The following is a 23,396-nucleotide window of genomic DNA, read 5'->3' as shown; positions in this document are numbered from 1 at the left end:
CCGACTCTGCCACTCGGCAGCTGTGTGACTGTGGGCGAGTCACTTCACTTCTCTGTACCTCAGTTCCCTCATCTGTAAAATGGGGATGAAGACTGAGAGCCCCACGTGGGACGACCCGATTCCCCTGTGTCTACCCCAGCGCTTAGAACAGTGCTCTGCACATAGTAAGCGCTTAACAAATATCAACATTATTAGTATTATTATTATTATGCAATTAACAAACGCCTTAGGAAGAAAAAAATAGGAGGACGAGGAGGAGGCAGCCTCTCCTCGGGGCGGAGCATGGGCGGGGCCGGCCCCTCTTCATTCATCCATCCATCCATCCATCCATCCATCCATCCATCCATCCATCCATCCATCCATCCATTCATTCATATTTATTGAGCACTTACTATGTGCAGAGCACTGGACTAAGCGCTTGGAGGTGGGAGGGAAGAGGGGAGGGGGGGAGGGGGCGGAGCCAGTCTTCATTCATTCATTCATATTTATTGAGCACTTACTATGTGCAGAGCACTGGACTAAGCACTTGAAGGAGGTGGGCGGGGAGAGGGGGCGTGGCCAGCCTCTCTTCATCCGTTCATTCATTCGTAATCATTCATTCATTCAGTAGTATTTATTGAGCGCTTACTATGTGCGGAGCACTGTACTAAGCGCTTGGAATGGACAAATCAGTGACGGGCTTATTTATTGAACGCTTGCTGTGTGCAGAGCACTGGACTAAGCGCTTGAAGGCGGTGGGTGGGGAGAGGGGGGAGAGGAGGCGGGGCCAGAGAAGCAGCGTGGCTCAGTGGAAAGAGCCCGGGCTTGGAAGTCAGAGGTCATGGGTTCCAATCCCGACTCTGCCACTTGTCTGCTGGGTGACCCTAGGCCAGTCCCTTCACTTCTCTGGGCCTCAGTTCCCTCATCTGGAAAATGGGGATGAAGACTGTGAGCCCCACGTGGGACAACCTGATCACCTTCTATCTCCCCCAGCGCTTAGAACAGGGCTTGGCACATAGTAAGCACTTCACAAATACCAACATTATTATTATTATTATTATTATTATTATTATGAGAAGCAGCGTGGCTCAGTGGCAAGAGGCTTGGGAGCCCGAGGTCATGGGTTCGAATTCCGCCTCTGCCACTCGTCAGCTGGGTGACTGTGGGCGAGTCACTTCACTTCTCGGTGCCTCAGTGACCTCATCCGGAACATGGGGGTGAGATTGTGAGCCTCATGTGGGACATCCCGAGCGCTTAGTACAGTGCTCTGCACCTAGTAAGCGCTCAATAAATACTATTAAAAAAAAAAGAGCCCAGGTTTGGGAGTCCGAGGTCATGGGTTCGAATCCCGGCTCTCCCACTCGTCAGCTGGGTGACTGTGGGCGAGTCACTTCACTTCTCGGTGCCTCAGTGACCTCATCTGGACAATGGGGGTGAAGACTGGGAGCCCCACGTGGGACCACCCGATGATCTTGGATCTCCCCCCAGCGCTTAGAACAGTGCTCTGCACCTAGCAAGCGCTCAATAAGTACAATTAAAAAAAGAAAGGCCCCCGGGCTTGGGAGTCCGAGGTCATGGGTTCGAATTCCGCCTCTCCCCCTTAGCCGCGTGACTGTGGGCGAGTCACTTCTCTTCTCTGGGCCTCAGGGACCTCATCCGGAAAATGGGGGTGAAGACTGGGAGCCCCACGTGGGACCACCCGATGACCCCGGATCTCCCCCCCCCGGCGCTTAGCACAGTGCTCAGCACAGAGTAAGCGCTTCCCAAATAGCAACATTCCTCCCCCGTTTCACGGGGCGGGGGCGGGGGCGGGGCGAGCAAGGGGCGGGCCGGCCGCTCTCGGGGCGAAAGGCGGGGAGGCCGCGGGCCTATCGGAGGGGAGGGGGGCGTGGCCTTGGAGGCCGCGGGCCTATCGGAGGGGAGGGGGGCGTGGCCGGGGAGGCCGCGGGCCTATCAGCGGGGAGGGGGGCGTGGCTCGCGGGGGCGCCCTCCGCACCTGATGGCTCGGAGCCGGAGTTGGACCCGGAGCCCGGATCTGGATCGGGAGCCGGAGTCGGACCCGGAGCCCGGAGCCCGGAGCCCGGAGCCCGGAGCCCGGAGCCCGGAGCCCGGAGCGCTTAGCGCAGCGGCATGGCCCGTCCGGGGCTCCCGCCGCCCCCCGCCCCGCCCCCCGGGACCGGCTGGCAGGTGAGCGGGACCGGGGCCGGGACCGGGACCCGTCCGCCCCGCCACCATATGGCACTCCATCGCCCTGCCTATAACGTCGGTATTGGGTGAAGCGCTCGCTCCGTGCGGTTCTAAGCGCTGTTCTAAGCGCTGGGGGAGACCCAGGGGAACGAGGTGGGCCCACGGGAGGCTCCCCGTCCTCATCCCCCTTTTCCAGCTGAGGTCACCGAGGCACAGGGAAGTGATCGATTAGACTGGAAGCCCGTCAGAGGGCAGGGACCGTCTCTCTAATAATGTTGGTGTTTGTTAATAATAATAATAATAATGTTGGTATTTGTTAAGCGCTTACTATGTGCAGAGCGCTGTTCTAAGCGCTGGGGTGGACACGGGGGGGAGCAGGATGCCCCACGTGGGGCTCACAGGCTTAATCCCCATTTTCCGGATGAGGGAAACGGAGGCCCAGAGAGAGAAGTGAAGTGACTCGCCCTCAGTCACCCAGCTGACGAGTGGCAGAGCCGGGATTCGAACTCACGCCCTCTGACTCCGAAGCCCGGGCCCTTTCCACCGAGCCACGCTGCTTCTCTATCCGTGAGTACAGTGCTCTGCGCCTAGTGAGCGCTCCATAAATGCTATTGAACGAAAGGGACTTGCCCGCGGTCACAGAGCTGACGAGGGGCAGAGGCGGGATGGGAACCCATGACCTCTGACTCCCAAGCCCGGGCTCTTGGCACCGAGCCACGCTGCGGAGCCTGTGACTCTCGGCAGCGCTTAGCACAGCGCTCTGCGCACAGGGAGCGCTCAGTCAGTCCCCCCGGGATGAGTGCGGGACACTGAACCGAGCGCTAGAACTGATAACAATGACGGTATTGGTTAAACGCGGGCCGAACACCGTTCTAAGCGCTGGGAGGATCAGGCGGGCCCTGTAGGGCTCACAGTTTTCATCCCCATTTTAATAATGATGACGGTATTGGTTAAGCGCTTACTATGTGCCCGGCGCTGTTCTAAGCGCCGGGGGGGGGATACAAGGTCATCAGGCGGTCCCACGTGGGGCTCGCAGTCCTCATCCCCGCTTTACAGACGAGGTAACTGAGGCCCGGAGAAGTGAAGCGACTTGCCCGAAGTCACCCAGCTGACAAGCGGCGGGGTCGGGATTAGAACCCACGACCTCCGACTCCCAAGCCCGGCCTCTTTCCACCGAGCCCCGCTGCTTCTCACGGATGAGGGGACTGAGGCCCAGAGAAGGGAAGCGACTTGCCCCAAGTCACCCAGCTGACAAGCGGCGGGGTCGGGATTAGAACCCACGACCTCCGACTCCCAAGCCCGGGCTCTACCCACTAGAGAGCCACGCTGCTTCTCAACTACAGGCGGGCACATTTCCTGCCCGCGACGAGCTGACGTAGGGAGGGGGACCCGGTGCGTGGGCGTCCGATGACCTGCCAGCTGTGTGACTGTGGGCGAGTCACTTCACTTCTCTGGGCCTCAGTTCCCTCATCTGTAAAATGGGGATCAAGACCGTGAGCCTCACGTGGGACGACCTGATTACCCTGTGTCTCCCCCAGCGCTTAGAACGGTGCTCTGCACACGGTAAGCGCTTAACAGATGCCAACGTTATTATTATTATTATTATTATTCCGTCCGTCGACTGCCCCCCCGTCCGCAGGACGCTGGCTCGTTCGTTCAGTCGTATTGATTGAGCACTTACTAGGTGCAGAGCACTGGACTAAGCGCTCGGATCGTACAATTCGGCAACAGATAGAGACAATCCCTCCCCAACGACGGGCTCACGGTCTGAACGGGAAAGCGTGTCACCCACTGTACCAGCGCTCAGAACAGTGCTCGGCGCTTAGAATCATGCTCGGCACATAGTAAGCGCTTAACAGATACCGTGGTGATAATAATAATAATAATCGGGCAGCATGGCATTCGTTCATTCAGTCGTACTTGTTGAGCGCTCCCTGTGCGCAGAGCACTGTACTAAGCGCTTGTAGACAGCACGGGCCTGGGAGTCGGATGGTCACGGGTTCTAATCCCGGCTCCGCCACTTGTCGGCTGTGTGGCCTTGGGCAAGTCACTTCACTTCCCTGTGCGCCTCGGTTCCCTCATCTGTAATAATAATTTTGGTATTTGTTAAGCGCTTACTGGGTGCCAAGCACTGTTCTAAGCACTGGGTGGATACAAGGTAAACAGGTTGTCCCACATGGGGCTCACGGGGTTTTTTTTTTTAAATCCCTATTTTCCAGATGAGGTAACTGAGGCACAGAGAAGTGAAGTGACTTACCCAAGGTCACACAGCGGACCGGCGGCAGAGCCGGGATCAGCGCCCACGACCTCTGACTCCCAAGCCCGTGCTCTTTCCACCGAGCGACGCTGCTTCTCTGTAAAATGGAGATTGATAATAATGTTGGTATTGGTTAAGCGCTTACTATGTGCAGAGCACTGTTCTAAGCGCTGGGGGACATACAGGCTCATCAGGTCGTCCCACGTGAGGCTCACGGCTAATCCCCATTTTCCAGATGAGGGAACTGAGGCCCAGAGAAGTGAAGTGACTCGCCCACGGTCACACAGCTGCCAAGTGGCAGAGCTGGGATTGAGACCGTGAGCCCCATGCGGGACAGGGACCGTGTCCAACCATATTTACGTGTAAGAATAATGTTGGTATTTATTAAGCGCTTACTATATGCAGAGCACCGTTCTAAGCGCTGGGGGAGACACAGGGGAATCGGGTTGTCCCACGTGGGGCTCGCCGGTCTTACTCCCCATTTTACAGATGAGGTAACCGAGGCACAGGGAGGTTAAGTGTATCCACCCCAGCGCTTAGTACAGCACTTGGCACATAGTAAGCGCTTAACAAAAACAACAGTCACTGTAATTACTCCGCGTCGGTCCCCGGTACGCTGCGTGTGCAACTGGGTGAACTCTGAGTGTGTGTGTGTGTGCGAGAGAGACGCACACACGGGGCACACGGGGCTAGGCTGCTAGGTTGGCACCCTGATGTGTGTGTTTGTGCTTCTGTTCGTGCTGCTGTGTTTATGTCTGTGCTTCTGGAGAAGCAGCGTGGCTCAGTGGCAAGAGCCCGGGCTTTGGAGTCCGCGGTCAAGGGTTCGAATCCCGCCTCGGCCACTTGTCAGCTTTGTGACCGTGGGCGAGTCACTTCGCTTCCCTGCGCCTCAGTTCCCTCATCCGGAAAATGGGGATGAAGACCGTGAGCCCCACGTGGGACAACCCGATTCCCCTGTGTCTACCCCAGCGCTTAGAACAGTGCTCTGCACACAGTAAGCGCTTAACAGATAGCAACATTATTATTCTGTGTATGTGTGTGTTGTGGGTAATAATAATGATGGCATTTGTTAAGCACCTACTGTGTGCAAGGCACTGTTCTAAGCGCCGGGGAGGATACAAGGCGATCAGGTGGGCTCACGGTCTTAATGCCCATTTTCCAGATGAGGGAACTGAGACCCAGAGAAGTTAAGTGACCCCAAGTCAAGCGGTGACAGGCGGTGGGGCCGGGATTAGAAGCCGTGACCTCTGACTCTCCAGCCCGTGCTCTTTCCACCGAGCCACGCTGCTTCTCTTGGCTAGACCCACGGAGGGTCTGGGCTCCGGCCCGGCAGCCGGTTCCCGGGGACCGCCGTGGGCGAGGGGGCTGGCGGGCGGAGGAAGCGTTGGCTGCCGGGCTGGGGAGCGGCCAGAGCTTCCGGGGCCCCGCCGGCTGGGACCGCTTTCCGGGAAGAGCCGTTAGGGGAGACGGATCGACCGAAGCCCAGCTCCGTCTTAACCCGTGGGCCCAGCGTGGGGCGAGGGCTGCCCGGTCGTGCTGGTGGACGCGTGTGTTTGCGTGTGGAAATGGGTCTTGCGCGCTCTGCGGCTCACTGGAGTCCGTGCTCCCCTTCCCCTTCAGGGAGACGGGCAGTGGGTGCCCGGGGAAGAGGGGAAATCTTTTGGGCCAGAGGCCTCTTGCCACGAGGAACCGGTTCCCAGCAGAGATTCCACAGTCCAGTGCCCCCCAAACCCCACTTCGGTGGGAGGAGGGAGGTCCGGGAATCCCCCCCTAGAGGGGTGAGGGTTCCCCGTGGTTGGGGTCCTTGAAGTCATTTTCCCCCGAAGTAGGGGTATTTCTGCCCTCTTCTCTCGGGCCGCCGTGTCCCGGCCCCGGCACGGACGTCTTTCATTCAGTAATATTTATCGAGCGCTTACAGTGTGCAGAGCACTGTACTAAGCGCTTGGAATGGACAAGTCGGTAACAGGTAGGGACAGTCCCCGCCCTCTGACGGGCTCACGGTCTAATCGGGGGAGACGGACAGACGAGAACGACGGCGATAAATAGAGTCGAGGGGATGAACGTCTCGTTAAAACGATAGCAGATAAATAGAATCAGGGTGATGTCCATCTCATTAACAAAATAAATAGGGTGATGAAGATACAGACAGTGGAGCGGACGATACAGTGCTGAGGGGAGGGGACGTCGTATCGCCGCCGCCACCTGGCTCAGCAGCTGGGGCTGGAGTAGAGAGCCTTCTCATTCAATAGTATTTATTGAGCGCTTACTATGTGCAGAGCATTGGACTAAGCGCTTGGAATGGACAATTCGGCAACAGATAGAGACCGTCCCTGCCCCGTGACGGGCTCGCAGTCTAAACGGGGGAGGCAGACGGCAAAGCAAAACGGAACAAAACGAAAACGGCATCATCAAGATAAATAGAATCAAGGAGCTGTACACCTTATTAACAAAATAAATAGGGTAATAGATAATATATACGAGTGAGCACAGTGCTGAGGGGAGGGGAAGGGGGAAGAGTAGAGGGTGGAGGGGAGGTGAGGGAAAGGGAGGGATCTGGTGGCGCGGGGCTTCCCAGATGAAACTAGGTGTTCCCGGACATCAGTGTTGGAGGGAAGACGGGCCTTCGTCTGCAACCGGGACCAGGAGGCCTGGAGGCACAGGCCACCCTGGCCGCCCGGGATGAGGGGATGTCACCCGGTGGAGCTCGAAAATGGCCACTCCCTGGCTCCACGAGATGTTCGCGTGGAGGGTGGGCGCCTAGAGGTGCCCAGCCTGGATCCAGGGCTTTGCCCAAATGGGTAGGGCAGTGTGATGACAAGGGTGATGGCAACTGTGGGCCATCAAGGGTGACCAGCACAGCCTTCCCCTCCCAGGCCTCGCTCATTCCTCCGCGTGGGTCTCTGCCCGGTGGCGAGGGAAGGGCGGGTCGTGCTGCATCTGGAGGAGGTTGGGAGGGGGCGAACTCTAGTCAGGGGCCCCTCGGGCCTCCACCGGCTTGGGGCCCACCTGAGCGGTTAGCTGGATCTGCCTGGGGCTGGGAGGCCATTTCTGGCCAGTGTGCCCTCCACGGGGCTGAGCTGGGCTATGAAGATCCTCCAAGATTCCTCCCGTCCCTGGGCCACCTGGGGCTACCGCACCGGGATGACCCATGGTAATGATGATGATGATGGTGGTACTGGTTAAACGCTTACTAGGTGCCAAGCGCTGTCTAAGTGCTGGGGTACGTGCCAGATGATCAGATTGTCCCACGTGGGGCCCACGGTCTTAATCCCCATTTTGCAGATGAGGTAACTGAGGCGCAGAGAAGTTAGGTGACTTGCCCAAAGTCACGTAGCGGGTAAGGGGCCGAGCTGGGATTGGAACCCACGACCTGGGACTCCCAAGCCTGCGCTCTTTCCACGAAGCCGTGCTGGAGCATCATCCGGTTCAGTCACAAGAGGTGGAAACCCTGGCCCTAGATCTGAGGAGGAGGAAGGAAAACTGCCAAGAAGTGGCCCTGAGTGCCCCCCTCACCTTCACATTCTCTCTCTCTCTCTCTCAGAACGCAGACCTGTTTGAAATGATTGAGAAGATGCAGGTAAGCACTGGGGGGACTACCGCAAGGTGGGCAGTGAGTGGCGTGGGTTATTGGCGGGGGATTGCCCGGTCCCGGATTCCTCCTCCCCAGGAAAGCGAGGAGAGCAGCAGCAGTCCCGCCAGGCCAGGCGAGGAGAGAATGGGGCTCCGAATTGGGGCCCTGCCCACTGTCCCACTCCCCCGCAGCTCAGGGGAGTTCCCCCAGCCGAGGGCGGCAGGCCGGGGGGTCCCCGCTTGTCCCCCCCCTCCCATTTTCTTCCCTCTTCCGCTGGCCGAGCCTGACTCTGCCCGTCACCCGCCCCTGGCCTCTGCATCACCGGGGTCGGCGTCTTCCTTCTGAGGACCGAAGGCCTTCCCGTGAGCGGCCCGGAGCGAGGGGGCGAGGGGGGCGGCTGCCGATGAGGCGAAGCGTAGCCACGTACGGTGGCCCATCTGATCTCCTGGAGGAGGGGGAGAAGAGACGGTGGCGGGGAAGCACGGTCCCATCGATAAGGCACAGGGAGTCCGGGATGGGCAAAGGGCGTCCAGGGTGGATGGGGGACACGGAAAAAGCCGTGGACCCCAGTTCCCTTTTCTGCTGGGGTGAAATCGGGGGAAACTGAGCGTCGGGGGAGGGGCAAGCCTAGGGAGTGAGCTTGCCTGGGCCCAACACTGTGTCCTTGTGTCTCACTGAGCTGCCCGCCCCGCTCTCAGAGGCTCCACACAGACACTCTCTGTCTGCTGCTTGCTCCTTCGTGCATTCTCGCCCTCATGCCCTCTCCGCTCTCCCTTTTCCCCCCTTCGTTCTTCTTTTTCCCCCTCCGCTCTTCCTTTTGCCCTCTTCGCTCACCCTTTCCCCCTAACCCTTTCCCCTCACCCTTTATCCTGTCTGTCTTCTTTCTCCCTTCTTTTTTGTCCCTCTTCTTCCCTTCTCTCCCCAGCCCCGATTACGTATATAGACACAAGCGTTCTCCAATTTCTGCGTGCTCTCTCTCTCTCTCGTTCTCTCTCTCCCTCCAGTGCAAGTGATAGCACTTATACGGAGAAGCCAAAAGATTGAGGGCACTTCCCTTTTTTTTTTTAAAAAAAATACGTTATCTGTTAAGCGCTAAGAGTCAAGTACCGTTCTAAGCACTGAAGTAGGTAAAAGCCTATCAGGTCTGATACGGTCCCCGTTCCACAGACGAAGGCACACGGCCTCCTCCTCGTTTCCCAAGGCAGGGGTAGCTACCCCCAGCTCCCACACACAAGTGCAGTTGTATTCATCCTGATTATTCATCCTATTTTCATCCTAGTTCATTTGTACAACTTCCTATCCTGTCCTGCCTGCTGCTGTTCCCACAGTCTGTAAAGATTCTTACATTTCCTCCAGCCCACTAGATTGTTGGTCCCTGGGGGCCGGGGGAGACGGTGATGATCTGCCTTGCTTCCTTTGTCTCCGGTGCTTAGTACAGTGCTTCCCACTCAGGTGCTCAGCAAATACCACCGGTGACGGTGACGATGGTGACGACGACGATGTGGTCACCGGCCCGCTCTCCTGGACCTAGTTCACTGGGCCCCTCTTTGGCTCTCTTGCCCCCGGACATTCGCTGTGACCTGTGTTGGAGGAGAGGCTTCCGCCCCCAGGGTGAGGTCCCGGCTGGCTGATGGCCCAGGGGTCTCTGAGGCAGCTGGGCCGGCTTCCAGGGGGAGGGCCCTGACTGAACTCTCGTCTTCTTTGCAGGGAAGTAGAATGGATGAACAGAGATGCTCCTTCCCACCTCCTCTGAAAGTATGTTTGGGCCCAGGGATGGCACCCCCCCACACCCTTCCTCCCACCCACGGCCCTGGCTCTCACTCCTGCTCTAGAGCAGAGCCGTACTTGGGTACAGTGGGCCCGATTGCTGCAGCCCGGGGCCCCGTCGCAGCTTACCGAGGGTCCGAGGGCCGGGTGGGGATGGAGGGGTCGCCGGCCAAGGGGAGAGGAGTGAGCTCGGCCGGGCGGAGACCTCAACGGATGCTGTAAGCAGGAGCCCCGCAAGGCCTGGCGGGAGGCTGCCGAGGAACTCTGTCGGTGGGCCCCAGGGGACCGTCCTGCCCGTCATCCCAGGCGGGACTCTGGAGGGGACGGACTGTCACCCATTCCCCTGGGACTCGGGCTAAGGATACGGGTTGGGGTGGGGGTCTGGCCCATGGAAATAGGAAAGCTATCAATCGTATTTCTTGAGGGTTACTGTGTGCAGAGCACTGTACCAAGCACCTGGGAGAGAACAGTTCAACAGAGTCGCTAGGCACGTCCCCTGCTTATCGGTCAGAGGAGGCTAGGGTGATGGGGAGGTGAGGAGAGGACCCGGCCTCATCCCGTCTCCGTTCCGTCCCCCCTGACTGTGACACCTTGGGCGGTGTGACCTGTCAGCTGGCCGGACGGGCAGGCGCTGGCCTCCGAAGGGCCATCAGAGACCCGGCGGGGCCAGGGCGGGGGCAAGCAGGCCCTGACCCTCCACCTTTCAGGTTTCTCTCACCTCCCGTCCCACCAGGAAGTGAGCGGGACTAAAGCTGCTCATCTTTCAGCCTGATGAGTGGTGGGGAAGGGGCCCAGGCCCCACTAGAAGCAGGGGGCAGGTGTAGAGCTTGCTGGAAAAAGTAGCTTGCCCCGGGCTGGGATTCCTGGGGCCCTGGACTTTCATTCTGTTGTGCCTCGGCCCTGGCCACGAGCCTGTGCCCACCCGAGCCCCCAGTCTTCCTGGCTGCAGAATGGGAGGAAGGGGGCCTGCTGGACTCCCCCCAGGGATGGGTGGGAGCCCCACTGGAGTGCTTGGAGGTGGACTAACGGAAGGCATGGCTGAGCCAGAGAGCCCCATCCAGGGCTGCAGAACCTCCCGCCCCCCACCCACCAACCCCACCACCCACCCAGCCCGGGCCTCCGGAGACAGGCCTGCCCCTTCCTGGGGCTCCCAACTCCGGAAGGATTTTGCAGACAGAAAATTGCGTTGTGTGTGTTGTGTTTTGGATTGTGGATTGTGTTTCGTGTTTTACAAGGATTTGTGTTTTACAGACAGAAGAGGATTACATCCCCTACCCCAGTGTCCATGAGGTAACAGAGCCGCTCGCCCCACCCTTGAGACTCAGCCACCCCTCTCTCCCGCAGCGGAGAGGATGAGGGGCAGACCCCCCCGCCCAAACCACAGGCAGATGGGATCCGGGAGGCCTGCGGGGGATAACCCCGTCTCTGCTGTGAGATGAGCGGGCCGGAATACCTGGTTTCTGCCTTCGGCATCCGGCCTCTTGGACACTCTGACCTCGCTTGCACCTTGGTGGGAGGGAGGGCGGAGAGAGAGAGAATCTCCTCTCATTCCAGGTTTGTCGCAGGGAGGGGGCACAAGTCTGCGGGAGCTGGGGGCCACCCGGCACATCTCTACGAGGTTCTGACCCACTTCGTAGAGATGTGGGGGTGTGGATGGTGCTCTCAGGATCTACGTGGGGCTCCTCTCCCCCTCCTCCAGAGTTCCCACTAAACAGAAGTGTCCCTGAGATGCTCCGCCCTGGGCACCAGCCTACCCTCACCTTCCTCTCAAATCCTCTTCAGGTCCTGGGGCGAGAAGGGCCCTTTCCCCTCATCCTGTTACCCCAGTTCGGGGGCTACTGGATCGAGGGCACCAACCACGAGCTCGTCAGCACCCCCGAGACCGAGCAGCCCCAGTCCCCAACCTCCAAGGTCAAGCTGGAATGCAACCACATGGCCCGGATCTACCGGAAGCACTTCCTGGGCAAGGTGAGCCCCAGCCGCCCGGTCCGCCGCCCTCTCCCGGCTTGTGCCACCGCCTTCCGCATCGTCACGGTCCGGGGCCCGGAGGGCTGAGGGAGACGCAGGTGGGCGTGTTCTTGGAGAGTCCCAGCAAAGCAGGCCGGTGACCTGCCCCTTATTGGGGTTCCTTACTGGGCCTGTGGTTTCTCTCCCACTTTGGGGGGGTCACGACTCCAGGAAGTAAACAGTGACTGACATCCAGTCTTGGGTCATCGTGACGGCAGGCGGTCGCGAAAGGGCCCCGGGCTCGTGGCTGGGTGGCAGCCTCCGTTTGGCAATCTGTGTCGTCAGGCCAGTGGTGTGGCTGAGGGGGTAGCGTGGCCCCTATCGTGTTGTGGTTTGGATTTGAAAATGTCATGCTCCGGCGTGTGACGGGGTGCCCCTCGGGGGCCCTGAATTGGGAGGTTTATGGGGTAGCCTGGCGCTGCCAACTTAGCCGGTGCCCTAGTTGGAATGCTTGCTCACTGCGCAGTTACCGTAAGGCCTAGTTCTCAGGTCTCGAATCCGACGGTCACCACGGGCTGGCGGCTAGTGAGGAGGGGGCCCCGCTTGCCCTCCGTGGGAGTTTCTCGCTATAGAGTGTACGTGGGGAGGGAGTGGGGGCGGGGGGGCCCCGCTGCTGCGCCGACCCGGGTGAACCGGTAGAGGTGGAGAGGCGAGCTCTGCCCCTGCCTGGGGCTGTGGGCATGGGGTGTGGGCCTGGGGCAGGCTCCTGATCCCAGGTGGGGTGATGGGACTTGGCCCCTGCCACCCACCCTGGTGTCCAACCGCCGCTGTGGGCACGGTGTCCTACCTGCAGGGTGACCTCGGGCCTGCGGTGTTGGCACTGCGGTTGACACTGTGACTCTCGCCGACGCAATGCCCTGCGGACCCTGCCGGCTCCGAGTCCCCGACGCGTTTCCTTCCTAGGGCTCGGAAGCTGAGGGGGATTCCTTCCAGGCTCCAGACCGGGGGGTGGACCAGACCCCGGTCTGGTGATTGGGCATTTCCGCCGCCTTGATGGAGGGGCGAGGGTCTTCCCCGGGGCGGGACGGGGCCCTGGATCCTCTCTCTGCCGTCTAGGCGGGTCAGGGTGGGTACAGGACCCCTTGAAGAATACTGGCTGCAGTTGTGTCACTTGGAGCTCCAGCTTCACAGGAAGTGTAAGCCGAACACACACACACACACACACACACACACACACAGAGTCTCTCTCGCGCGCTCTCTCTCTCTCTCTCTCACAGACACACACACACGTTCATGTACACGTACACTCTCTCCCCACCCCCTGCCGCCGCTGTTCTTGTTCAAACAGGAACTCACTTCCGGCCGATTCTTGGGCCGGGCAGGCGTTGGCCTGGAGAGCCGGCTGTGCTCAGGGGGTGTGGCCGGGGCCTCCCCAACTGGCTGCCTCTTTTGGTAAGGTGATGCCCTCCTCCTCCCTCCTGCTGGCACAGCCTCCCGTAGGACATGAGGCTGCCAGCCTGGCCCAGTGTTCCCTATACATCACCTCCCGGACGCCCCAGCTAGAGGAGAGGGAAGCATCTTGAGCAGATTCCTGCCAGCGGCCGCCCCCGACCTGGCTCTTCCTAACCGGGTTGGCAGGCCTGGGGTTCTGGCTTAGGGGAGGGTGGTTGAAACGAGCCGGGTTGGTTCTCTCAGAGAGAAAGCCCTCGGGAGTCTGCGTGCCTGCGTGCCGGTGACCTAGAGACACCCTTCCCCGGCTGCAGGCCACCTGGCTCCATGGGGGTCTGTCCCCAGCTCTACAGGAGCGGCTGGGAAGAGGGCCTGGGTGGAGCCAGAAGGATCCTGCCAACCCGGGGCAGAATGGGAACGAGGACCACTGGGGGCCTCCACCCTGGGCTTCAGCGGTTCGGAACCAGGACATCGGACCGGGGCGGGCCTCGGTTTCCCCTCCCAGGAAACGGAGGGAAGAGATGCCTCCGTCCAGAGGCCTGAGCCGACGGGGCCTCTGGTGTCCGGGAGTTGCCCGCGGTCTAGACTGTAAGGTCGCTGTGGGCAAGGAATGTGTCAATTGTTGTACTGTACTCTCCCAAGTGCTCAGTAAAGTGCTCTACACACAGTAAGTGCTCGATAAATGACCGACTGACTGACTTTGGATGGTGCCTTTCTCGGGGCAGCCCGCCGGGCCCTCAGAGCCCCCTCCATCCCTGCTCCTCTCCTCCCCGAATTCCCTCCCCCTCCTCATCTTCCTCTTCCCTCCACTCGCCCCTTCCCCCCCACCTCATTGTCCTCTTCCGTCCCCCCAGAAGCTCCTTCCTCCCCGCCCACCTCATAGCCCCTCCCCTCCCCTCAGGAACACTTCAATTACTACTCAGTGGATGCTGCGCTGGGACACCTGGTGTTCTCACTCAAGTATGAGGTCATCGGGGACCAGGAGCACCTGCGGCTGCTCCTCAGGTGAGGGGGGGCGGGGCGGAGCCGGCCCCTGGCCGAAGACCCCTGGGAATCGGGAGGGGATGGGGACAGAACACGCTCTCCTTGCCCCCTCCTCAGCTCCCATCCCCTGCTCTCCTCCTCTTTCTCCTCCTCTCCTCTCAGGACCAAGTGCAGGAGCCACCATGATGTCATCCCCATCTCCTGCCTCACCGAATTCCCCAATGTGGTCCAGATGGCCAAGGTGAGGTCCTTTCAGCCCACCCCCTCTGCCCACGGGTAAGAGGTCTCCGTCCCCAGGGCACCATCCGCTGCATTCTGCCCCGGCTCCTCCTCATCTCGCTCCACCCTGCTCCGCGTTCCAGCCGGAGCCGATGGTTAACTCTGCCCTTGGCCCTCATGGTGGGGTCAAGTATTGGCAGACTCCTGTAATAATAATAATAACTATCATTATTATGGCATTTGTTAATCACTCACTATGTGCTTACAGTGGATACGAGCAAATGGGGTTGGACACAATCTCTGTCCCGTGAGGGGTTATAGTCTCAATCCCCATTTCACAGATGAGATAACTGAGGCACAGAGAAGTGAAGTGACCTGTCTGAGGTCACACAGACGAGTGGCAGAGTCGGAATCAGAACCGATGATCTTCTGACTCCCCGGCCCACGCTCTATCCACTAGACCACATTGCTTCTCTGTCCCCCACAAGCTCCCCCGGCACCCAGCACCGCCCAGTCGGTAGTTCTTGGAGGGTCTCGTGTGTGCACCCGCGCACTCGCACCCCCCCACACCCCGCCCCCGTGGGGACCCCCAGACCGGGAGCTCACCCCAGTTCCCCACCGCGAGTCTGATGCCTTCTCATTTCTGGTGCAGCTGGTGTGCGAGGATGTCAACGTGGACCGTTTCTACCCTGTACTCTACCCCAAGGTAGGTCTGGGAGTCTCTGAACAGTTGGAAGCCCCGGGTTGGGGGTCGGGAGGAGACCCAGGGCACCTCTGAACTGACCCTCCAAACTTCTAGGGGCTCTGTGAGACCCAGCTGCCTTCTTTCCCTTGCTCCCCAAGGCCCCGGGGGACCCACTCCACAGGGAAGTCTCTCCCGACCCTGCTCCTTCCCCAGAATGCCCCTAATGATAATAATAGTGATAGAGTTTTTCGAGCACGTATTATGTGTCAGGCACTATCCCAAACGCCGGAGTAGTTGAGTACAGTCCCTGTCCCACATGGGGCTCCCTATCTAAGGAGGAGGGAGAACAGATATGGAATCCCTATTTGACAGGGGAGGAAACCGAGGCACAGGGAAGTGAAGTGACTTACCTAGAGTCACGCAGCAGGCAAGTGGCGGAGTTGGGATTAGAACTCCGGTCTCCTGAGTCATAGGCCTGTGCTCTTTCCTCTAGGCCGCGGGCGACTTTCCCCTCCAGTTACCTGGAGAGGGTGTTGTTGGCCCTGGGGTGGCCCGAGCTGCTACCCGGCCCCGGGGAGTGCGGTGGGCCTGAGACCAGTCCAGCCCGGTAGTGGGGGGGCTGTAGTCAGTGGGGCCGGGAAGGGGAGGGGGGAGCGCTGATCAGCGGCCTCCTATCTCCTCCCCGCCCCAGGCTTCCCGCCTCATCGTGACCTTCGATGAGCACGTCATCAGCAATAACTTCAAATTCGGCGTCATTTACCAGAAACTTGGCCAGGTAGGTCTTCCCGGGGCAGTTGCTGCTACTGCTCCTCCTCCCTCTCCGGGCTTGCCCCTCTCCTCCCGGCCCTTGCCCCGCCAGTGTCCAGCACGGCCCCGACCTCGGGGCCAAGCCGGGCCGGGCGGGGAGAGTGTCTCAGCTCGGTCCCAGACTCGACTCCTGTGCCAAACCGCAATAATAATAATGATTACTGTGGCCTATGTGAAGCACTCACTACGTGCCAGACACTGTACTAAGTGCTGGGGTAGAGACGAGCTAATCAGGTTGGGCACGGCCCTGTCCCGCACGGGGTTCACCGACTTGATCCCCATTTTACCGATGAGGTAGCTGAGGCACAGAGAAGTCAAGTGACTTGCCCGCGATCCCACAGCAGACAAGTGGCGGAGCCAGGATTAGAACCCAGGTTCTTTTGACTCCCAGGCGCGTGCTCTAACCATCGGGCCTCACTGCTTCTCTATCGGTCCGAGGCTCGATATGGGGATAGGAGCAGAGGGGGAAGCAGCGGGCTCCAGCGAGAGCCGTGGGATTGGCCCGAGGGGATAGCCTCTCCTGCACCCCACCCAGTGCCCAGTGACCCCTGTGTCCGCAGACCTCCGAGGAGGAGCTGTTCAGCACCAATGAGGAGAGCCCGGCCTTTGTGGATTTCCTGGACTTCCTAGGTCGGAAGGTCAAACTGCAGGACTTTAAAGGGTGAGCGGAAAGGCCCAGAACTCCGAGGCGGCAGGGAGGGTGCTGAGGGTCCCACTCCCGGGCCTCAGTTTGGGTGGGGGGGCCGTCTGGGAGCAGACCCCTCAGGGCCCTGAGCTCCAGGGTGGCCTAGGACCCATTCCCCCCCCCCCTTCCTCTATCCCATCGGGAGGATGCGGAGCGTCCCCCTCCCAGCTCTGTGCCCATCCCACCGGCCAAGGAAGGGGCGGGGCTCCCCCAGCCCCCGTGGGACGGCAGAGCGTGCCCGACTGGAACCTGGGGCCGGGCCGGGGGGTGTCTCGGGGTGGCAGGTTTCGCGGGGGCCTGGATGTGACCCACGGGCAGACGGGGACGGAGTCCGTCTACTGCAACTTCCGCAACAAGGAGATCATGTTCCACGTGTCCACCAAACTGCCGTTCACCGAAGGGGATGCCCAGCAGGTAGCCTCTGGCCAGTCCCGTGGCTGGCACTGCCCCCTGGGAACCCATGCTTCTCTTCACCGGGGTTGTTCCCTTCTCACCTCTCCCCTTCCTCCGGTGGCAGCTGCTCCTGGGGCATAGGTGGCCCTGAGCTGGCCCCGGCCCCAAGCAGGACTCTCCCCAGCGAGAGGTGGGGAGGCGGAGGCCTCGGCCCCCGTGGCCCCAGGTGATGGAAGCTGAACCTTCCTGCCCCGTGGCCCCATTTCTCCCCTCGAATCCCTCCTCTCTGGTCCCCACGTCCCTTTCCCTCACATCCCCCCCATCCCGTCTCTCACTCTCCTGTCTCGCTCCCCCACCCCGTTTCCCCCGTCGCCCCAGGTCCCCTGCGTCCCCCGCCTCCCGCCTCTCCCTCTCCCCGTCGGTCCGTCCATCCCGTGGCTGCCTCTCTGTCTCCCCCGGCGCCTGCCTCGTGAGTGAGGGGGCGGGCGGGCGCTGTGCTCAGTTGCAGCGGAAGCGGCACATCGGGAACGACATCGTGGCGGTGGTGTTCCAGGATCAGAACACGCCCTTTGTGCCCGACATGATCGCCTCCAACTTCCTGCACGCCTACGTGGTGGTGCAGGCGGAGGGCGGCGGCCCCGACGGGCCCCTCTACAAGGTGAGCGCCCACCCCGGGTGGCTCCAGTTGCCCCTGGGCACCGTCAAGGGGCTGCTGCTTTAGGGCACCGGGGCCTCTATCCCGACCCAGAGAGCCCTCCAACTGCCGCTGAGTCTCTCTCCCTACGGTTGGGAGGGGCAGCCCCGGACCCCGAGGATCAGGCCAGCGGGGCAGGTTGGGGTCCGGGGGGCGGTCGGCCCCTGGGTAGGGGGAGCGGGGCCCTTGGGGAGGGGGTGACCCTAGGGGAGCAGGCTGGGGCCTTGGGGTTGGACTAAAGTCCTGGAGGGGGGAGCCCTTGCGGGACCAGGTGGGCAATGGGGGATTGAACCGGGTGTCCTGGAGGGGGATCCGGCCCCGGAGGGTTTGGGCTATGGCCCTGAAAGGAGAACTGGGTCCTGGGGGTTTGGGCTGGGGTCCTGGAAGGGGAGCTGGGCCCTTGAGGGAGTGAGCAGGGCCACACTCTGTGTCCAGGTATCTGTCACGGCACGGGACGATGTCCCATTCTTCGGGCCCCCGCTCCCAGACCCAGCTGTGTTCAGGAAGGTAAGAACCCTGCCCACCGACCCCTGCCCACCAGCTCCGTCCCTCCCTCGGTCCTCTCCACCCGCGTCCCAGTCCTGCCCAGCCTCTTCTCCAGGCCAGACCGTGTCCTCTGGCCCTGGGCTTCTCCTCCCTGGAAGCCCCAGCCTTGGGCTAGCGGGGCTTAGTGCTGATTCAAGGGCTGCCTGATCTAGAGCCAAAAGGCTGGAGCTGGCAGCCCCCGAGATGCAACCCAGGGGGTCCTGCCCAGGACTCTGTCTTCGCTGGGCAGGACCGGCAGTGGGTTTGGCCATGTCGCCATGGGGGCAGCTTGCCCAGGTCTCCCCCCAGGCTGGGACCAGCCACCCAGGGTGCCGTGGGCTCCGACACAGGCCATGCCCTGCCTCGTCCACCCCGAGCCACACCTCACCTCCCGTGCACTGGCTGACCTCTCCAGGGCCCTGAGTTCCAAGAGTTCCTGCTGACCAAGCTCATCAATGCCGAGTACGCTTGCTACAAAGCGGAGAAGTTTGCCAAGCTGGAGGTGAGGGACCCGGCCAGGGCTCGAGGGCTGGAGGGACCCTGGTGCCGAGGGGAGGGACGGGACGGGTCCTGGGCGGAGCAGCGGTAAGAGGGTTTGAGAAAGGACGCTCTGACTTCTCTACCTATCGACCCTCCCCACTGGCTCTGGATTCAGCGACGGTTGGCACCGTATTTCTCTGCTCCCCGCCACAACCCTTCCTCTCCAGATTGGCCTCCTCCCATCCCCAGGGCCCCATCCTTTTACCCCACGACGTGTTGAGACTTCAGAGCAGGTCTCGGGGCCCTGCCCACAGCCCTGGGGCCCCCAGCCTGATCCAGGAGTCCGCTGTCTCCCTTGGTGCCGGGGAGGGTCCTTGGGATCCTGGCATCCAGCCCTAGACCTGGCTTTGGGGGTCCCTTTGCGGCCCCTCCCCCCAGACCAGACTAAGTGAAAAGAGGAACAAAGGCCATTTCCGCCCCGTTCTCCACCTTCCTTTCAGCTCTCCAGCTGCCTCTCCCCTTGGTGCCCCGTGCCACCAGAACCCAGTCAAACAAGCCATCGGCCAATCCGTAGTACTTATGGGGCGCATTCCGTGTGCAGACCGTGTTCCGTGTGCAGAGCGCGTACTGTGGGCAGAGTATTCGTCACTCAGTGCTCGCAGAGGATGATTGAGCCAGTAGTCCCAGTTGGTCCCTGCCCTCCGCTGACCTCCTCCAGCCTGCTCTGACCCCTCCTCAGGCTCCCTTTGCCCCCACCCCCCCATTCCGCTCCCCAGCCCGTAACCGACTCCCATCTCCCCACCCCCCCGTCCCGGGCCTGCAGGAACGCACCCGGGCTGCCCTCCTGGAGACCCTTTATGAGGAGCTGCACATCCACAGTCAGTCCATGATGGGCGTAGGAGGGGACGAGGACAAGCTGGAGAATGGCGGAGGGGGAGGGGGCGGTTTCTTCGAGTCCTTCAAGGTAAGGCATCCTCGGTGGGGAGTCTTCGGGGACCCCCGGGTGGAAGGGAGGGGACGGTCCAGCCCTGGGAGGGTCAGTGGCCAGCAGCCGTTGGGGAAGAGGCCTCTCTCTCGGCCCCCCCGGTCCTCTTTCGTTACCCCTCCTTGGGGTCTCTGAACCCGGGGCTCTCAGGTTGGCTCAGAGTGTGGCCCCAAGGGCATCCGGGCTCTGGGCGCACCTCAGCCGGGAGCTGTCCCGGGAGGGGACCGTTGTGCTCAAGTGCTGAGGCCCGGTTCTTGGGGCCATCTCCTGGTCAGTGCAGCTGGGTGAGTCTCCTTGCGGGGGCTGGGGGAGGGGGTGCCTGCTGACCCCACCTTGCTTCCCAAGTAGGGGTCCCCAGAACCCCTCTGAGCCTGAGCGGGTCAGGAGGCCAGCGGGAGGCTGGGGAGGAGTGGAGGCCGGGTCGCAAGGAGGCCACTCTGACACCGCTGGCTGAGGGTTCTGCCAGGGGCCGGGAACTACTGGGGCCCGGCAGGCTGAGGAAGCCCTAGATGGCTGCGAGGGGGCTGGGGGTGCGGGCAGGGCGTCCGGTGAGAGTATGACCCTGGGGTTCTCATGAAGGGCCTCAGGCCCCTTGCAGGGCAACGGGGACATTGAGAAGTCTCGCGCTGGGCCCCGCAGAGGCCGTCCCAGCCCGCTCTCCATTGACCCACCCACCTGTGGGGCTCTGGGGTATTCCCGTCCCCGGGGACAGTGATGGTGCAGCCAGCGCCCAAGTTCAATATTTGAACTTTTTATTTAAACAGTGGGATCAGTCCAGCTCCGGTTCCTGCCCTGGCCCTGTTGCAGACAAAGTCCCAGATGGGGGCAGGGCAGGGAGTCGCCCTCCTCTCTACAGCCATAAGGCGATGCTCTCCCTGTGCTTCCCCTCGCACAGTGCTCCCCTCTCTGAGCCCTCAGAGGATGCCAGGGTTCAGGGGTGTCGGGGTGGAGTGAGCAGGCCGGGGGAAGGTCTGAGATTCCTCTGGTCCCACTGGCAGAGCCGGTATTCCACCCAGGACCTCTGGATCCAACCCTGGACCCCGGTTCTCTCGGACTAGGCGGCCCCCCTCCTCCGGGCCCCCGGCCCCTGATTCGGGAGAGAGGCCTAGAGTCCTTGAAGGAGGCTTGCTTCCCCCATCCCCACGCCCCCCGCACGCCCCCCGCCACCCCCCCATGCCCCTTCTCCCCTGCAGCGGGTAATTCGGAGCCGCAGCCAGTCCATGGACGCCATGGGCCTGAGCAACAAGAAGCAGAACACCGTGTCTGCCAGCCACAGCGGGAGCTTTGGCCCCAGCAACCCTGACCTGGCTAAAGCTGCAGGCATAGTGAGTGTCCGCCTCCTCCCCTGCCCCCCTGCCGACTCTGCCCACCCTGCCCCATGCCCCACGTCCAGCATCTCTCCAGAGTAGATTCCTTCTTAGGGACAGCCAACCTCCCGCCCTCCTTCCCTGTGTCCTTTTCCACGGGGCTTCTCTTCCCGCTCCCCCAGCGGAGACCCCCACCTCAGGCCCCTCCCTTGCAGCAGTCCCCCACCCAGGTTAGTTAGCTTGACCTACCACCCGCGGGTGGGCCTGGGGAAGTCTTCTTGGGCCCCGCGGGGGCAGGGAGGTTCCCACCAGAGATTTGGGGGCTCAGCCAAACCTTTCCCTCTCCTCCATGTGGGCGGGCCAGCGGGGAAACTTTATTGGCTCCTGTCCCTTCATGGGGTTCACCCGTGGAGCCTCTCTGCCGCCCACTAGGCCCACGCCTCTGGACTTGGGTGCCAGTTAGCTGTGTGACTGTGGACAAGTCACTTAACTTCTCTATGCCTCAGTGACCTCATCTGTAAAAAGGGGATTAAGACTGTGAGCCCCACGTGGGACAACCTGATTCCCCCGTGTCTATCTCAGCGCTTAGAACAGTGCTCGGCACATAGTAAGCGCTTAATACCAACATTATTCTTATTATTCTTATTATTACTCCCAGAGGGCTTTGGTGCCCTCTTGTGGAGCGCCATTCACACGACATTGGCCGTCCAAACCAACCCCGAGCCAGGCTCTGCTGGCCACCGGGCTCTGCTGGCCTCCCGGCCCTGTCCTGCCCCGCCCACCTCCCGGAGCTTGGCCCCTTGGCAGGGCTTAAGGGAACAGTGTTCATCCCGGTGCCCTCTTGCTCCTAGCAAAAGCTCAGAAACACTCGTCCCTCCCGCAGCTGGCAGCGCAGGGCATGAATCAGTCAAGGGGGCCCAGGCCCTCGCCGGAGGAGAGAGGCCTTGGGTTCAGAGGGCAGAGGCAGGACCTTTAAAAGGGTAGCCTGCCCCTACCCCGGCCCTTGCCCTCCCACCCTCCCGCTGCTTTCTGCCTCCGGCCACCTCCCCACCCCTCCCCGAACACTACGTCCATCCCGGCCTCTCCCCACTGGCCCCACTTCTGCTGGGGTGGGGAGCCCGGGGACTGGAGACCAGGCCTAAGGGACCCCACGGGGCCTTGGCCAAACCATGTTCTTTGCATCTCTCTCTCTCTCTCTCCTCTTCTCTTTCCGTCTTCTTCTCTCCTCCCCCACGTCTCGCCCCTCTCCCGTGCGTCTGTCTCTCCTCCTCTGTCTTCCTCTCTCCTCCCCCACGTCTCTCCCCTCTCCCGTGCGTCTGTCTCTCCTCCTCTGTCTTCCTCTCTCTTCTCCCCCACTTCTCTCTCCCCTCTCCCGTCTGTTTTTCTCTCCTCCCCCTTTCTCTGTCATCTATCTTCCTGTCTTTCCTCTGCCCGCTTGCCAGTCATTGCTTATCCCGGGGAAAATCTCGAGTAAACATGGACGTCGGGGCAGCGCCATAGGCATAGGAACCATCGAAGAGGTGGTCGACTGTATCCCGGGCAGCTGGGACTGCTGCTGTTGCATGCTGCTGTCTGTCTGTCTCTGTGCCTGCCTGCCTGCTCGGGGCCCGTACCCGGGCATCTCCCTTCCCCTCAAGCCCCCGCCCCTCCCTTCTCTGCGGTCCCCGGGGGGCCCTTGGGGCTCTCTGACCCCCTACCCCACGCTGTGCCACCTCGGCTCTGCAGATGGCCGAGTTCACCGGCCCTTCGGGACCCTGGAGGGAAGCTTCGACCCCCCCAGCCCTGAGCTGGGCCATCAAAGGGTCAGAGGCTCCGGGGCAGCGGCCTACCTGCCCTCATGTCTTTCCCTTTTGCTGCCTCCCCGCGCGGGCCCTGGCCTATGTCGCCTGGAGGTGGAAACGCCGGTGCCCCTTCCTAGTCCTCCCCACCTGGCGGTGGTGGAGCTGAGCTGGCCTTGTCCGGCACCCACTGGCCCCCACTCCTCAGGCCGCCTGGCCCCGAACCTCAGAGCCCCAGCATCCCCTCCCGTCCCCACCCAGCGCGCAGGTCCAGAGAGGCGTCTGGCCCGGAAGACGCCCGTCCGTTTCCCAAGGTGGCCGGTTCAGGCTCCCCTCGGTGTCACAGCTGCTGCCGCCCTCAGTCCTCTCCCTGCTACCTCCAACTCCCCTCCCTCCTGCACATGAGCTGCATGAGCTGACCCAGGAGCCCAGGACCCTGCTAAACTCTTCTCCTCCTCCTCTCCTCCTCCCCTCCCATCCCCATTCTGCCTGTGTCCCCCTCCCAGCATGGCACCTTCCGGGGCACCCCGATCAAAGGTCTTAGGACTTGGGGGGGTGGGGAGGGCTGGGACCACCTCATTGACCTCTCCCTCGTTTTCGGGGTCTGTGTGCTCGTGCCGACAGGGGCACAGCGTGGGCCCGGCCCCGCCTGTCCGTCCCATCCCGTCTTTCTGTCCTGTGCCCCGCCGCCGGCTGG

The 23,396-nt window shown here is 61.6% G+C and overlaps 1 protein-coding gene across 8 annotated transcripts in view; it reads left to right on the top strand.

Moving 5' to 3' along the window:
• The window catches only part of LOC100087082 (RAP1 GTPase activating protein), an 84,751-nt gene that overhangs the window by 53,403 nt on the left and 7,952 nt on the right, over positions 1-23,396 (top strand). For 4 of the 8 annotated variants that reach the window (XM_029065790.2, XM_039912114.1, XM_029065793.2 and 1 more), the window contains 16 exons: positions 7,965-8,000; positions 9,702-9,749; positions 11,013-11,051; positions 11,544-11,729; positions 14,059-14,162; positions 14,304-14,382; positions 15,013-15,066; positions 15,737-15,820; positions 16,413-16,513; positions 16,822-16,951; positions 17,433-17,588; positions 18,060-18,131; positions 18,565-18,651; positions 19,453-19,593; positions 20,808-20,939; positions 22,364-22,441. In XM_029065790.2, the coding sequence (XP_028921623.1) occupies positions 7,965-8,000; positions 9,702-9,749; positions 11,013-11,051; positions 11,544-11,729; positions 14,059-14,162; positions 14,304-14,382; positions 15,013-15,066; positions 15,737-15,820; positions 16,413-16,513; positions 16,822-16,951; positions 17,433-17,588; positions 18,060-18,131; positions 18,565-18,651; positions 19,453-19,593; positions 20,808-20,939; positions 22,364-22,441 (1,527 nt within the window). Of the gene's footprint in view, positions 1-2,145; positions 2,167-7,964; positions 8,001-9,457; positions 9,606-9,701; positions 9,750-11,012; positions 11,052-11,543; positions 11,730-14,058; positions 14,163-14,303; positions 14,383-15,012; positions 15,067-15,736; positions 15,821-16,412; positions 16,514-16,821; positions 16,952-17,432; positions 17,589-18,059; positions 18,132-18,564; positions 18,652-19,452; positions 19,594-20,807; positions 20,940-22,363; positions 22,442-23,396 lie in introns of those variants that run through there. The other 4 variants (XM_029065794.2, XM_029065796.2, XM_039912113.1 and 1 more) reach the window with 3 other exon arrangements.

The sequence above is a fragment of the Ornithorhynchus anatinus genome, chromosome 5, assembly GCF_004115215.2.
Source record: "Ornithorhynchus anatinus isolate Pmale09 chromosome 5, mOrnAna1.pri.v4, whole genome shotgun sequence".
Classification (NCBI taxonomy): domain Eukaryota; kingdom Metazoa; phylum Chordata; class Mammalia; order Monotremata; family Ornithorhynchidae; genus Ornithorhynchus; species Ornithorhynchus anatinus.
This window is presented reverse-complemented; position numbering and strand designations above follow the sequence as displayed.